Source organism: Notamacropus eugenii, chromosome 2, assembly GCF_028372415.1.
Source record: "Notamacropus eugenii isolate mMacEug1 chromosome 2, mMacEug1.pri_v2, whole genome shotgun sequence".
NCBI lineage: Eukaryota > Metazoa > Chordata > Mammalia > Diprotodontia > Macropodidae > Notamacropus > Notamacropus eugenii.
Genome location: NC_092873.1, coordinates 145234546 through 145251837, shown reverse-complemented (window position 1 = coordinate 145251837; position 17292 = coordinate 145234546). Strand labels below are relative to the sequence as shown.

At 37.7% G+C, this 17292-nt stretch overlaps 1 protein-coding gene across 5 annotated transcripts in view; it reads left to right on the top strand.

Annotated features, from left to right (window-relative positions):
• Positions 1-17292, top strand: part of FILIP1 (filamin A interacting protein 1) — a 261568-nt gene that overhangs the window by 232710 nt on the left and 11566 nt on the right. For 2 of the 5 annotated variants that reach the window (XM_072642630.1, XM_072642632.1), the window contains exon 6: positions 3154-3211. In XM_072642630.1, coding sequence (XP_072498731.1) covers positions 3154-3211 — 58 coding nt within the window. Of the gene's footprint in view, positions 1-3153; positions 12959-17292 lie in introns of those variants that run through there. The other 3 variants (XM_072642628.1, XM_072642633.1, XM_072642629.1) reach the window with 2 other exon arrangements.

The following is a 17292-nucleotide window of genomic DNA, read 5'->3' as shown; positions in this document are numbered from 1 at the left end:
TCATTTTCTGAAAAATCATTATGTTTTATTGGAGCTGATATAAGCTCTGATTTTGTCAGAGCTGGGAAATGGCCGATATGGAAGCCCCCTCTACTGACCAGCAACTCTTCTATAATGTCTTTTGTAGTAAGTCAGGATGTCTTTAGAGAATACTTTTGTAGATTGTGAACAGATTAGCAAATATAAATGTGGTAAAACACTTAACAGCTAGATTCAGATCCAGAGCTGGGACCTCAGAGGTCATGTAGGGTAGAGTTGTGGAACAATATTCCAGAGTGAAGTCTGAATCAGATTAAAATGTAATTGGTAAATAGTTAAGAAGATAATTAAACATACAGTAGAACATAGATAATGTTAATATGTGGTTTTATAAGTCAATATGCAGCTCAAGGGGTTCCTTTCATATAGTTTAGTGCTTCCACTTTCTCCCCACTTTGTATTTGAGTTTGACATCATGGCTCTAGGGCATTTAATGTAATTAATTGGAAATGTAACTATGAGGAAATATTTGTGAGCCTTGAACTTTTAAACAATCACCATAGTGTTCCTTCAGCCTCCTTTTAAAGAAGACTAGAAACTGGTTGTTTTAGCTGTATAATCTGTTTCCAGACTCAATAGAAATTGTACTTCTATGATACACATATCTTCAGATTCTACTTTATAAATATGAGCTACTAATAGCCTTCTAATAACAGCTTTGAACTATACAAAAATTTTTCTTTTGGAGTCAAATAGCATGCCAGGTTCTTCATCCTTCTCAAGGGTTCAAATACTACCTTGTCTGACTCTTACACAGGCAGCCACAGGGAACCTGGGGTGGTTGCTAAGACGCTCACTTTCTCTTGAATACGGTTGGTGTAAAGAAATGAAGAGTTGTAAGTGGTGGTGGTTGGGAAAACCTAGCAGGTTAATTAATCAGTCACTTCCCCAGAAAAGCTCAACCTCATCTATAGGAAACGGGATATAATACTTACTTCCCATATCTTAGATTCTTAAAGACACAAGAGTGCTCAAAATGCCTTACCATTTTGGAAGGCAGTTTCTCTACTGCAGATATTGGTATTTGTAACACAGGTAATAATAGAGTTTTCTCATCAGCCACATCCTTTGGATTACAGGCAAAAACCCTTTAAGAATAAGGGTTCTTAGCCTAAGGTTCATAGATCCCCAAGATATCTTTGTAGAGATTTCAGTGAACTTGGATCTGTAAACTAGTGTGGGGTATGAGGGGATTACACTTTCATTTCAGTATAATTCGTGTGAAATCCTATATATGCATTTCAGCATTAAGTCAATCAAGTTAGTCAACAAGCTTTTATTAGGGCAGCTAGATGGTGCAGTGGATAGAGCACCAGTGTAGGAGTCAGGAGGACTGAGTTCAAATCTCACCACAGACACTTGACACTCACTAGCTGTGTGATGTTGGGCAAGTCACTTAACCCCAATTGCCTCATCCTGGGTCGTTCCCAGTCATCCTGATGAATATCTGGTCGCTGGATTCAGATTCTGGAGGAGAAGTGAGGCTGGTGACCTGCACAGCCCTCCCTCAAAACAAAGTCAAGTGCAAGTCATGTCATTATTTCTCTGATGGCATGGTCTTCTTTGGCAACAAAGGATGAACACACACATTAAGCACAATGTAGGTGCCCATCCATTTCTATTTCATTGAAATTCTGTTTGTTGCAGTGCAGGGATTTTTCACCTTTATTGTGTCATAGACACCTCTGTCAGTACGGTGAAGTTTATGGGCCTTTTCTCAGAATAATATTTTTAAATTGTCCCCAACTTCTCCTATATATCTTGTTTGTACATACTATTTTTTTTATGTTGTTCCTTTATTACACTATGAGCTTCTTGAAAGGAGGGAGACTTATTTTTGGCCTCTCTTTGTATCCTCAGCACTTTCAATGAAATAGAAATGGATTGGTAAGAGAGGAAAGTAGTCAGTCACCTAGGGCATGGCACATCTGAAGGAAGGGGAATGTGAAGTAAAAATATTTTTACTGTTACTTTAGAAATATAAATGCATATATTTTGAATGCCAAAAAAATCCTGTCTCCATAATACGTATTTGTTTTGTGATAAGGCAAGTGCACATGTGTTGGTGAAGACTTAAGTCTTTCCAGGACATTATAAAGAAGAAAATATGATTTTCAAAGCTTACTTGGCCAAAAAAACCCCAAAAGCTCTCAGCACAGCAACAAAACCTTTTGTAAAACCAAAGGACTACCATGCCCCAGCTGATGGCTTCATAAGCTTCCACTATAGAAAAAAAGAAAGTTAGGAAAGTCCTTTGGAATTAGAGATAATAAATAATAACCGAAATTTATGTAGAGGAACTCTTATTGCTACAGTGGAAAATACACTGGCTTTGAAATCAGAAAACCTGGGTTCAAATCTCACATCTGATGCTTGCTACCTATGTTATTTTGGGCCAGTTACTTAATTTCCTTAGGCCTCAGTTTCCTTATTTGAAAAATGAGGAATTTGGCCTAATTGGCCTCTTGTCCCTTTCAATTCTAGATCTATATATAAGCACTATAAAATTTGGAAAATGCTTGGTGATATTTAAGCCTCATGATAACCTTGGGAGGTAAGTGGGACTGGCATTATTGTGCGCATTTTACAGATGAGGAAACTGAGTCTCATCAAAGCTAAATGACTTACTTAGGGTTACACAGCTAGGTAGTAAGTTATAGAGGTTAAATTTAAACTCAGATCTTCCTGAATCCAAGACCAGCACTTTAGTCCCTCTCATATCCAGGGCAGAGTGGGAAGAACACTAGACTCAGGAGATCTTGTAGTTTTATCATGGCTATGCTGCTTAATACTTATTTAATTGTGAGTAGACCATTCATCCTCTCAGAGCCTTAGTTTTCTCATCTGTATGATAACAAAACAATAGCATATGCTTTACTTCTCAGTAAAGTAATGTAAACTTACTTGCATGTAACATATACTATGTAAAGTATATGTTATATATATGTTATATGTTGTAATCCTGCATATAATTATATAAATCTCATTCTAGATAAAATTGATGAGATGCTCTCTGGGTGTATTCCTACATAACAAAACTTTAGGTTTTGACGTATGCATTCACAGAAAAGTCATCCAAACCAACTTTACATCTGTTTCTTTTTTCTTTCACAGTCAGGACAAGATGGGTCATCTCAGCGGCCTACACCCACCCGCATTCCTATGTCAAAAGGTATGAAAGCAGGAAAGGCAGTAGTGGCAGCCCCAGGAGCAGGAAATCTGACCAAATTCGAGCCTCGAGCAGAGACTCAGTCTATGAAAATAGAACTGAAGAAATCTTCAGCCCGCAGCACTACCTCTCTTGGAGGGGGGAAGGGCTGAGGGCAGTGGCTAAGGGGGTATGTTGTGCAGCTAATATGGCTACCATGAAAATCTACCTCCTGTCTGTTAGTGGCAACTGTTTACATGTACTAATTTGAGTTGTGAATACATTTACCAAATAATGAACTAATAATGACGTCTTACTTGATTGTGTATTTTTTGTCTCTGTGCAGGGGAGAAAACTTATAGTCAAAATAATACTTGCAGCATGGTGCACTAGAAATAGCACTGGAGTGTGTGTTAGAAGACCTGGTTTGTATCCCTAGCTTTGTCATTAGTGAGACCTTGGATATGTCGCTTGACTTCTCCGTCTTCAGTTTCCTCAGCTGCAAAATGAGGGGAATCAACTAGATGACAACTAAGGGCTTTTTCAGCCCAACCAGTCTATGATTCTCAACAGCCCTAGTTTAGTATTAATTTGTCTTTGCTGTTTTTAATTTAAAAAAAATAACAGGTCACATAAAACACAAAACAGCTATGAATAATTTCCTCTACCTCTAAGGAGCTCATGGCTTGCCATATGTGCCTCAAAAAATAGCATTGCTATCTAAAATTTAAAAAGAGAATTCTTCCCTAAATTAATTTCAAAGAATAATTTCCTTTGAAATATAAAATACAATAAAAATGAATGATAGAGGGACAATAAATAGAAGTATTATTTCTTTTTTCGGATGAGGGAAGGGATCAAGTGGTCAAGAGAGACAGACTTCCTGCAATCTCCAAAAGATTCCCTGAGTTTTATAGAAGATATTCTGAAAACAATTGTTTTAGCGATAATATTGGAACAATCAAGTGAAAAAAAATGCAATGTATTTAAATTGTAGCTTTCATATGGTTTACCCTGCAGGCCAACAGAGATCCTCATAAATGACTCTCAGGAACTGCTGGTGTATCCCAATGGGATTCCAGGAAAAAGGAGCCTAGGAACAGAGATCTGGTGCTAGAAGGGACCTTAGACATTGGCTAATCCAAAACCATCATTTTACAGATGAGGCTACTGACTGGGAGAGGTTAAGTGATTTGCCCAGGTCACAGAGTAAATGGCAGAGCCAATATTGGAATCCAGGTTCTTCTGACTCCAAATCCAGGACTCTTTCCATTGTGCAAAGCTTCATATGCTGCTTACTTGGATTCTGATTTTCTCCCCAAGTCACAATGAAGTCTTTGCCCATGAGTGTAGATCCAGTCTCAGAAGTCTTTGTGATATGGAGAAGTGGTTTTTTTCTTTTATCATTTTTATCCATGTTTATCTCATTTTCCTTTTCATTCTTTCAAAGCATGTTTTAACACGCATGAAACTGGGTGTGGATGCAAACACCAGATGTCATTCTGATGTGATTAATCATGTTTAAGTAGACACTGGCAATTTCAGTGCATATAACAAAAAGTGAGCTCAAGGCTAACAGTAGCTTAGCATACAAGGTCTCACATAGGCTGCGCTTTTGTCTAAATTTTTGAACCATTTGGGTGAACTTTACAAGACTGCAACAACCCAAAAGTTACAAATCTGGAATTTTCTTTTTTAATTTGTAAAATGCAGGAATTAAAAGATGAATTGACTGGAGTACTTCTTTTCATATTTTAAAAAGGGGAAGGGGAGGGAAAGTTAATCACCTTTTAAGACATGATTCATGCTTCAGTAGTAAAGACATAGTTCTTTCCCATGCCAGATTTCACGTCATTGGCAGGACTCTGACTTGGTTGGTTTATAGGAATGATAGATGGCTTTCTATGTTCCACACTTTTTTCTTGACAGGTCCCTCTGGCCTGTTGCTCTTGGATTCTTAAGGTATAAACCCAAAATGTTATTGTAGGAAAGGGCCTATAATGGAGTCATGTTGTATTAGTAGAATCCTGTGGTTGGGGGAAGAGAGGTCAAAGATCAGAATGACATGAGTACTTAAGAAATGTGACTTTGAAATAATATTTCCTCAGGAGACCCTCATCTGCAGGTTATTGATTCTTGTGCTTGTCTAAAAAAGGTATTATCCTCTCTTTGGTAAAGTTGCTACCCAAAATTTTCAAAAACAAAGACATTCAAAAAAAAAAATAGAACCCTTGCCTCACCAGGCATTGTCTAATATTGACTGCCATTGCCGTACAATGTAAAGATGGAGAGTAGTGGGCTCTGACAGGCACCAGGCATCTTGGTCCTTCTGACCTTCCTGGCTGCCTTTCCCAGGCCCCTCCTGCTGCTGACCTATTTATGTTTTGTTTACAGTGTTAATATTGCTTCCTGCTATTTTTGCTCTTACCTGCTCACAATATGCTTCTTGATTTCCCTATGAGGAGACAGCACTGTCAGCACATAGTATGCTGGGAAAGGTTTAACAGTGCATCCACAGGATGTTTACACATCTGTATCTTGGAACAGCTTAGCCTACCAAGTGCGTCTACTAAGAAAACTTGGCAGAACTAACACATGTTTGCTTTCCAGAAATGATGAAAAGCAACCTCTGTGATAGTTTCTCTTTGTGATTTTAGAACAAATTCTACACTTATTGTATAACTTTGTTTTTAGCCACACGTTAGAAGTGAAAATCCACTGGGGATAGGAGGTGGAAGATTAAATGCACACCAGCTTTTGGCTCCCATTTGGGATTATAATGTTTCTAAGATGCTTTGGGGTAGGTTTTTGTAGAGGGGAACATGGTCTGATACTCAAACTGACTAAAGTTGTTTTCCCTGCTTGGATATATGCGTTGTCTAGTAAAATTTTAAAAAACACAATCAGCCAAATCATCCCACTATACGCATAACTTCCTGGGAATGATAATTACTGATATTTACAAAGCACTTTAGGTTTGGCAAAATGTTTTACATGCCTCATCTCATTTGAGTCTCACAACAACCCTGTGATGTAGATGCTGTGGACATTATTATCCCCATTTTGTAGATGAGGAACCTAATGCTCAGAGAATCCAAATGGTCTTAAAGCTGCTAATATCAGAGATGCGATTTGAATCCAAGCCTATATATTTACTATGCCATGTTCCTCCTGTGAATATGGAAGTTATATTGAATAGATTGGACTGCTGGGGTAATAACCATTTGATATGCACTGTACCCCCATTTTCTTTATGGAAAAACTTAGATTCATATTTTTGTAACTCCTCCAAGACAGTAGCTGCCACTTTAGTTTAAAAGTTAAAGGGGGAAAAACACCCATATTTATTTGTGCTGAATACTTAAGTTTCTGCTAGCAATTTTTTTATAGGGAGGGGAAGTTTGTTAAGGTATAATTCATCTTCCATTTGAAAGCTCTTAAAAAAATACAACACAACAACTCTGCCATAGTATGACAGATAATATAGTCTTGTGGAAAAGACCCCTCAAACAGACTGGAATTTCTCATTTCCTAGTGAGTCCAGGCAACATGTAATATACTGCAGAGACTTGGTTGAGGACAAAGGGTCTCTCAGGGAAAATATAAGGATGATGGATACCACATATGACAGAAGAGTGAGGTGAAGGAAAAGAGGGGAACAGATATCTCTTATGTTATAAAAATGGAACCTTTCATTCTTAATCTCTAGCCATATACATGTATTGCAGTAGAGCTGGGAACCTTTTTTTTCTCCTGGAGCAAAATTGGGTGTGTTGAAGAATAAAGGGAGACAGCAATACAGAAAGTTCAGCCACAGGTGGAAAGGAGGGAGTTGACCCATACTCTAGACATTCCAGTCCTCACCCCCAAAGGGGTAGAGGTGAGCCCTGAGAAGGGGTCATCACTGCAATGCAACATTCTAGGTAAAGTACCAAGGATAAGGGTGCTAGTATGCCCACTCTGGACATCAATGCTATTCATTCCACTCTAGTTACAGCTCTTATGGATTAGGTTTGGAGAGGAGAGAGTAAAACAAGCCATTTTTTGGAGTTTGATCCCACTATCTAGGAGACTGTCTATTCCCTCAAAATATTCATACTCATTGTGGAGAACAAAGTAGGGTCAAGATGATCTGGTGTTATCACTTCATAGATTTTCTTCTTTTTGAGTCTGTCACTCTTCAAAGGAATGATAGAGTGAGAAATAAGCCCCTGTAGGGAAACAAGAAATAGGGCAGCAAGAAATCTGAAAAACAAAGAATTATACTTAGTAAGGTAGGGTGCTTTTTTCCCATTTTACAGCACTGAGTAGGGCAGAGCTCAGATGACAGGGGAGACAGAGAGAACTTTTAGGAGAAAACTGCTGGATTGGCAATTCACAATCATTCACACCGTTGGTACTCACTAACAGACTGAATAGTTAAGTAAATTTTGATTGCCTTCAATGTAGTAGGAACAGTCTTTTAACAATTGTGCTTCTAGAAAACACATTCAGGAGAGATGTACTTTTCTACTTGATCTACAGAAGAGTCTAAATGTGTTAGCATCTTTTGGCAGGGAGAAGAGAAAGCTTTGAACAGGTGACATAGCCATAGTCACCAAGTCCATGAAGGATTCTCAAAGCCTAATACAGTGCCCTGCAACATAGTAGGTTCTTATTAAATGCTTATTTATTGGTATTAATTGAATATTAAAGGAGAAGGATCTTATGGACTGTTGTAGCAGCATGGGATTTTAGATTTAGAACTGGAAGTACCTTAAAGATCCCGTAGTCCAATCTTAATTAATTAATTATTAATCCATCTGTATTCAAATCAAGAAAAAGAGGAAGAGAAGTTGGCTTAAATGGCAGCAGAAGAAACTTAAGTTAACTATTAAGAAGAATTTTCCTATTAAGGAGATTAGTGAAGAATGGAAAAATTGATTGAGCCCAAGAATAGAAGTTTGGAGATTTGGGTTCTAGACCTGGCTTTGGCAGGAGCTAGACTTTGTCACTATCTCATTTTTCTCATCTATAAATAAGGGGGCTGAATGGGGGTACAACATGGTATTGTAGAAAAGGGGCTGGATTTTAAATCCTAGTTCTTGAATTAAAGTCCTAATTCTGCATTTACTCTCTGTGGGCCCTCATACGCTTGACCTTTCTGGGTCTTAGTTTCTTCTTCTGTAAGATGAGGTGATCTCTAAGGTATATTGTAGCTCTAAATCTAAGATTCTGTGCTCCTATGACCAAATTTCTCTAAGATCCTTCCCCTTTAATATTCAATCAATCAACAAACATTTTTAAAGAACCTGCTATGTGCCAGGCAGGGTTCTACATTAGGCACCAGGGATACAAATAACACTCCTTAGAGTAAGCTTATCTAACAGTGAAGATAAGGATATACATAAGTATGTATCAAATACATAGGGAATAAATGCAAATAAATACAAAAGAATTAAATACGTAGTAGTTTAGAAGGTAGAGCACTAGCAGTTGGATCTGAAAGGCATGAGCTGCACACTTGAAGGAAAAGGATTCTATGAGGTTGTAGGTGAGGTGGGAATGTGTAGGGGAAAGCCAGAGCAAAAGAATAAAGATGAGACATGGAGTGTCATGTATGAAGAACCAAGAAGAGCATTTTACTGGATCTCAGAATGGGATCTGGGTCACAACGTACAGTGAACCTGGAAACGTAGGTGGAAGACAAAGCTGTGAAACATGTTAAGAGCTAAAGAGTCTGTAGAAAGTCACTGGAGTTCATTGAGTAGGAGATCTAGGATTGTTAATTCCATTGGATGTTCCTTGTACCTCATGGAAAACAATCACAATGGACTTTACTAATGCTGAACAAGCTATTTTCTTTGGTATTATTTTTATATGAGATAGTATTTGTAAAGCACTTAGCATAGTGCCTGGCACCAAGTAGTGCTTAATAAATTCTCATTCATTTTCCTTTTTTTCCCTTCCCCTCTACAGTTTCATGGTTGCTGCTTGACAAATTTGTTTGTCTTGACAACCAAAGCTCCCTGGATGCTACAAAAGTTACCCATTTTATGGAGGTGTCATGGAATTCCCAAGCTGGGTCCTTAGAGATCATCTTGTCAGAGGTTCTGAACCTTCTTTAATTCATGGATACCTTTGGCAGCAAGATGAAACTTATGGACCCTTTCTCAGAATGATGTTTTAAATTCATTTATCAGTAGAATTACAAAATAAGCTTATTATGTTGAAATATAGCTACCACTTTTAAAGTTAAAGGACTTTAAGTTAAAAGCTTCATTGTAAATGATAATTACAGCTAGCATTTATGTAGCACCCTTACTACAACTTTTACAATGATTATCTCATTTGATCCTCACAACAACCCTAGGTGCCATTATTACCCCCCTGTGCAGTTTGAGAAAACTGAGTCAAACAGGTTAAGTGACTTGCCAGGGTCACAAAGCTATTAAGAGTTTGAGGAAAGATTTAAACTCAGGTCTTCCTGACTCCAGGCCCAGTGCTCTATCCACTGCACCACCTAGCTATGCCTTGTTACAGATGAGAGAACTGAGGCCCTGAAGAAATTACATGATTTACTCAAGGTTAATTAATTACAATAATAATTAATGAGTAGTGGTTATAGGATTAGGGCTAGTCTCCTGACTCCCACTCAAATTCTCCTTCTCCTATGTCACAAAATGAATTGTAAAGAATTTCAGTAACCATACATAAATATATAACCATGCAGGCCTACAGATATATACAAATATGAATAAAAATCTTCTAGTAATGTGGGATGGGAGCAATGGGCAGGGATAAGGACTAGATCTCTGATATCATTGGTGTAGGATGAGTGAATTTCCTCTACCAGTTCAAGAAGGCAAATCTTGCCTTGGCTCTCCTACTTAGACTCTTAGAGAATTGCCTGTAGCACAGAGCAGTTAGGTGATATGACCAGTCACACCGTCAGTATGTGTCAGAGGTGAGAACTTTATGTATGACCAAAATAGTGCATTGCTAAACCATTGGAGAATTTTGAGTTTTCTACATAGGCACAGTCTTTTTAAAAGTACTCTCCAAACTTTTAACTTTTTAAAAAATAAACAACTTGTCCTTAAAAGGAACTGAATCAACTCTATTTTCTGCAACAATATTTTTCACTGGCTATTATGAGAATAGATATAAAATTAAATCAACCCTAGTTATTTTAGCTGTATAAAAGGAAGTAAGCAAAGGTCTGTAGCACACATGATTCAAAGCAGAGCAAACTAATAGAGTTTGGTACCTATTCTTTGTGCCAATTAATATTTTCCCCTTCGTAATTAGTTTCATACATCAGGGCAAGAGTCCAAATTTGCTTGCTTTGGGGAAACTTCATCCACTTAGGGAGATGATCTAAAAAGATTAGCTTGCTTGAAAAAGAAATTACTGGCAATAATTAAGGCCAGAGGGATCCCTATACACGTGAAGATGAGTTATAGAATTAAAAGGATAATTTTAATTCATTTCTCATAAAATAGGGAGAATAATGTGTTAGACTGAACCAAGTCAACCATAGATTAGTTAAGAATCCTATGAGTAGTTTATATCATTTTGTCAAAGAGTGTCCTGGAGTCAGTGAAAAGGACTTAATTACCAGAAGACATTTTAATTAACTGAACTAAGTCTGGATGAAGGGCACTGAGTCCCAGGCAGCAAAGGAAGTTTCTTGAATTCCTTACACAAGATGGAACTTTTAAGCAGAATGGATGCTCCTATCTAAATGAGGTTAAAAAAAAAAAGGATCAAATGTTTAATGAGGTGGGGGACAGTTTGCAGTCAAGATTTTCTGTGCTTTGTGGGGTTGATCAAATCTCATGAGGCAAAAGGAAAGACCAGGAATAATATAAATATTATAGCAAAAACACGTTTATCTCTAGGACCTACCATGTCTATCAGAGAAGTGATTCTGGAGTTCATTACCTTCTGTGTATTGACATTATACCATTCTCTTCATTTCAAATACACCTGCCCTCCTAACTGGTCACTAATTATATTAAAAACTTACATTTCTACAACGTGTTGAGATCTGTCAGTCCTTTTCCTCACAACAACATAGTGAGGTAGGCATCTAAAGGTGCTCTTTTGCCTGAGATCCTAAGGCTTCCTTTATTCCTACAGGTCAGGTAAATAAAAGGGCCTTGGACTTCCCTTCTCCTGACTAGGAGCAGGAGCTTCAAGGCATATTTCAGTTTCCAGAGAGATGATACACTCTCTGCATCCTCCTAAGGAAGCCCTAGTCTTCATCTAGTATGCATCTCTTGAATATTCTAGAATCAGAAGGAAGATAGTCATGGAAAATCAGAAAGACTCAACATAAAAGTGGAAAGTTACAACCACCACAAAAGGGCTTACTGCAGGTGCTTGCCATGAGACATCTGTTGACAGTTAAGGACGATTAAGTCATCTGCTGCCCCAAAACTCAGGAATTCAAGAATTATCCTAAAATTGTTTTAAATGCTTTAAATGGATAGTAATCTTTATAGACTCAACTCTTTATTATTTTTATTAATAGGAAAGAGTAGCACAGAATAATTTAAATGATGGATAATCATCCTATTTGGTTACAAGGGCCTCCTTGGCCCTACTCCTTGACATTGAGAGAATTTATTGTAGGTCAGGGAGTAAAAAAATAGGTGGAGTATGTAGCTGCTTGATGTTTGAGAAAGGCAACTTTGTCGTGAAGCATCCATGGTCCCCTTGGCAGAGTCCCCTGGTTGCCATGCCACCACACCAGTGGCCAAGTTGTTGCAGTCACTGAAGAGAGAAGGTATCTCCCTACTCCCCACATTGTGGAATGTTTGGAGTCCATAAAGCAGGTCTACCTTCTTCATGCAGAGGTGTAAATCATGCTATTTTTCCTCTTGTGTGGGCATGATGGGTATGTGGTGGTGAGGCTATCCCTCAGAATGGCTTGGTTCCATTTACTGCTTGACTCATTAAAAGGACTGACTATCCATAGAACTGGGCTGGAGAAGGATTAGAAAGAGGCATTGAACCACTGATTCTTCCTGGATGAGGAAACTCCCCCTACTGATGCAGGTTGTCACTTTTCTTGCTACTTAAGAGTCTTAGAGGAGCACTTAGAGTCATGGTCAGTATGTGTCAGAGGCAGGACCTGAACCCAAGTCTTCCTGACTCTTAGTCCCAGTTGTTCTCCACTATGTAATGGCTACTGCTCTCAGTGCAGGGAAGGCTAAGGGATGTAATTTACGGCAGGGGTACTCTTTGGCAGCACCAAATTGAGAACTCCTGTCCTGCTCCCAGCACACGTAAACCACTGCTTTCCAACCAGCTGGCTGTCCAAGTAGCTGGGATGGCTTCCAAGGAGTATGAGTAATTTGTGATACCATGAGGCAATTTAAACAAAATCAGAAGTTGGCTATATATTGAATCTGCCTCTACACAGTGGTTATAAAGTGGCTGGTAAAAATCCAGAGAACCAGAGTTCTGAAAGAGTTAGCCAGAACCTGAAAGCCCTTTTCAGAGAAAACACTTATGCTTATATTAAGGAATTGACTTACCTATACACATTTTCTTGTAATCTATTATTTGGGTGGTTATCCTCCACCTTGATTTCGTTGAATGAAAAATTTGATAACACTGGATTGAAAAGTGTACTAAGAAATATGTATAAAGTTAAATTGCTCATCTAAAAATATATACTGTAATCTATTTTCCCAGTACTGTATGTGTTAAGATCCATCCTTTATTTTTATAAGAAATAAAATATATTAATAAACAAATGCCTGTAGCTCAGAAATTCAACATTTCAGTGCTCTGCTATTTGAATTTGGTGACTGAACTGCTATTTGATTGTGGGTCCTTCGGCGTTGACCAAAATCTGCTTGTTAAGTTCTCTGTGGATTATTGGTATCAGAAAAAGGACACTTGCGAGAAGAGAGAAATTACCACTGGGATATTGTTTTCTGGGAGATATGCCCCTTGACAGTGGGATCGTGTTATATTCATGCTGAGAGTCCTAAAGCTCAGGGACTATGTCTGGGGTAACATAAGAGCCTAACAGATTCTAATTTACTCATTGGCTCTCCAAACTTTTAGCGATCAGTTTTTGGGGGAGGGGGATAAGGTACTGTGGAAGGATTACTATTCTATATGAAGACACATGCATAGGCATTTTCTAGTCCTTGGTTTCATGAAATTCTCAATGAACTAAGAATTCTCTTCAGTTACCTACTCTGCTTTCTAACCTCAGGTATTTTTCTGTGTAAATTTAAGAGAAAGGTAACTATAAAATCTGAGCACTGAAGGATTAAAGGATTCACTCTCTAAGACTTTACATTTCCACTTCCTTTTATCAAAAGCCCATCAAATGTTTTTTTCCAATCCCAGAGACCTTAATTTTGGTTTTCATGTGCCAAACATGCCCACACTCACACCCACAAATAGCATTTCCTGTAACTTAAGCCCTGAGTTAATATTTTCTACATGGAGTAGACACGGAGCTTTCTAACGATAAACATATATATTTTTCTATTCCTATTTAAGATTTATTTAACAATGAAAATAAGAAGAATGGGTAAGTTAGAAACCATCAAATTTATTTTCTCACCAACTGCTCTGAATTCCATCTCATTTCCCTTTTGTTGCCTACGCTATCTAGCCCATACAGTAATTAGAAAAAAAACCCCAAAACTATATATTGCCCAGTCAATAGGTACCTCCCCTGTCTGGGGTTCCCTGATATAAAACACATACTTTGTGAAAGCTCAGTCTTCAGTACTTACAAATAATGAATTCCACCTCTGTCAGTCTTTAATCTAAACTTTAGCTGTCCAGTTTTCCGTGGATTACAGGTTTCACCCAATTATTTTCACAAACAATAATGATTAAAATTGAGGCAAGATGAACACCAAACGCTTTATGAATTTAGAGTGGCAGATTCAGAAGGAGCTTCTTTTTACTTAGCATAGAATACTTTCAGGTGCGTTTTGAAGAGTTTCTGGCACGCTAATAACAATTTTAAAAAACAGGTACCATTTATATAGCATTTTCAAGTTTACAAAGTGCTGTGCGAAAACCTCATTCAATCCTCACAACAGTCCTGGGAGGTAGATGCTACCATTATCTCCCTTTTTCAGATGAGGAAACTGAGGCAGATAGGGGTTAAGCGACTTGCTCAGGGTTACAGAGTTAGTAAATGTCTCGGGTTGGATCCTGACTCATCCTGACTTCAGGCTCACCAGTCTACACCGTGCACCAGCCTTACTTTGATGCTAGAGTTACCTTGAAAAAAAGCTGCATATTTTGACTACATGGCACATGTTGACAACTGGTCAGCTTCAAAATCTTTGTTGTGCTGACAAGGATATACATAAGATTACTTTTGAAAGTCACTTAAGATGTTCTGCTCTGGTCTATTAAGTGAATCACTCCAAACTCTCAGTCATACTTGAACTCTTAAATATAACCATCAGCTTTATGCTTTTAGATTTTATTGACCTGCTGGAATTAAAAAAACTGCCCCGTGGCTTGTGTCTCTTTTCCCTTACTGCCAACAGTATTAGTTACTTTCAAACAAAAGCATGCACAGAGCATTTGTTTTTATTGGTTTTGGAAAGATGAATGCATAAAATACCAATTTTAAGAATTTTTTTTTACAGGATAGCCTTCCTAGACAATATCTCACTATTACCGGGACGTACATGAATTATATTTGTTTCCATGCACATAAAAATGTTTGAGGTACACATATAGTCTTTAGTTAGAGCATAGTTAACACACTTCATGCTTGTAAAATGAAATTAGGCTCTATAATTAATATGCTCGGGGCAGGATTTGGTAAACAAAAAACCTGGTTATGGAGAATTATAATGTGTATCATACCTAGATTACTAATTTTTAGATCTCAATATAACCAGTGTACTAGTGCACACCGGGCTTGGTTTCTTCTTCCAAAAAATAAACAAAGAATCTGTGCCCAAACATTTTGAAATTTATCTGTAGGTTATAATTGTAAAGATATATGTGTGTATATATGTATATGTGTATATCCCCAAAGTGAAGATGACAGATTATACGGGGAGATAACTGCCCCTAAATCACCTCCCTGTCCCTGCATCCTACTAAATAGTATGTATTAAATCAGTTTAACTAGCTGGCTGTCCTTTCCTAAACAATGCCAGGAGTTAACAAGAAAATCACATTGCTATGTGATTAAGGAAGTATGAGTTTGTGAATTGGATAAGAAAGTGTCATAGAATAAGAATTTAGAGCTAGAATGGATTTTAGAAATCAGCTAGTCCAAGACCTTTTTAGAAACAAAGAAATCAAAGCACAGATTCTCTGAAGAATATTCACAGTGTGAACATGTGGGGCCGAATTTGTAAAAAATGTCCTTTATACCCCCCTGGTTACAGATAACATTTGGAAGGATAGTTTAAGTAAGACTTGGTCCAGTTTTTTGCTTATTGGACCAGCATTATGGAATAGAAAGATAATTTTTCAATGGGAAATAACTCTTTCAACTCTAAATTGACACAATCTTAGACGTTCCAGTTACCATTTTAGTCTTTCCCCCACGAAGATTTGTTTTAATACATTTGAAGAGCTTAAATCTAGGATTCATGTTATTATTAATGATGTAATTATATTTAAAGATTTTCAATCAGGAGAGACAAGGTAAATATGTTTGCCTTTAGAGCTTGGCAGAACTATTTGTGTATAAGTAATCATACATTTCTGAGAATTTCATTGCCTCAGCTGCTTGTTTAGTTGGAGTGAAGCCATGGCATTGGTATGGATTAACAGAAAGAAACTAGTGCCATCTCGTGGTAGAATACTGAAACTTCAGCAATTCAACAAGTATTTATTAAGTGTCAACTAGGGAGTGAGTGGAGCAGCTAGGTGATGCAGTGGATAGAGTGCTGGACCTGATCAGGAAGACTCATCTTCCTTAGTTCAAATCTGACCTCAGATACTTATTAGTTTTATGACCCTGGACAAGGGTCATTTAATATGTATGTTATATATAACATATATATATATAAACTATATTAACTCATTTCCTCATCTACAAAATGAGCTAGAGAAGGAAATGGCCAACCACTCCAGTAGCTTTGCCAAGAAAACCCCAGATGGGGCATGAGGAGTCAGACATGACTGAACAAAGGTTGTAGGCACTGTGCTAGTGTAAAAACAAAACGAAACAAAAAACCCTCCAAACAAAGGTGTTGCCCTACAGAAGGAAACGTGTACAGGTAAACAAATAGAAAATATATACACAGTAAGTGCAAAATAGTTTTGTTGAGGGTGGGGAAGGGCACTAACAACTGGGAAGGGTGTTTCAATCAACAACCATTTAAAATTATCTACTATGTGCCAGTCACTGTGTTAGGCAGTAAGGTATAAAGACAAAAACCAAAGAATCCCTGCCCTCAAGAAGAGTACATTCAAATGAGGGCAACATCATGTATGTGTTTAGATAGACAGACAGACAAAGAGACAGACAGAGAGATAGATATTTAGGTCTCTATATGTTGATATAAAAGACAGATAAAGCAAATATAAGATAACCTTGAAGAAAAAGGCACTAACCAGAAAGACCTCAGGTACAAGGTGACACTTGAGCTGAGTCTTGAAGAAAATCAGGAATTCCAAGAAGCAGAAGTAAGGAGGAGTGCATTACAGGCATGGGGGATAACCAGTGCAAAGCTGTCTTTCCAAAGACAGAAGACAGAAAGTCAAAATAAGAATCTCAAGAAAGCTAGTCTGACTGGACTGTTAAATTAGAGCCACTTTTAGCAACTGAAATGAGGACTCCTTGGGTTTGAGAAGTTTAAAAATGAATAGTTTTTATCAGTTTTACTTACCCATTTCAATTCCTTCATTTCTTTGAGAAACGAATGTTTCTGCAAGTGACAGATTTTTGTAGTAATCCAAGTATCCATACTAGGGGAAGGGGTGGTAAGAAGGAAATTCATTCATAAAACTTAAATGTCCAAGGGAGAGTTGTCACAGAATATTCTTTATAGCCAGTTGGAGATGGAGGTAGAATACTGTAGGCTTACAAACCTTCATCCAGATATTAGGTGATGATATGGCAGTTTACCAGATTGGAGCAGAGTGGAAGCTTCAAAGAT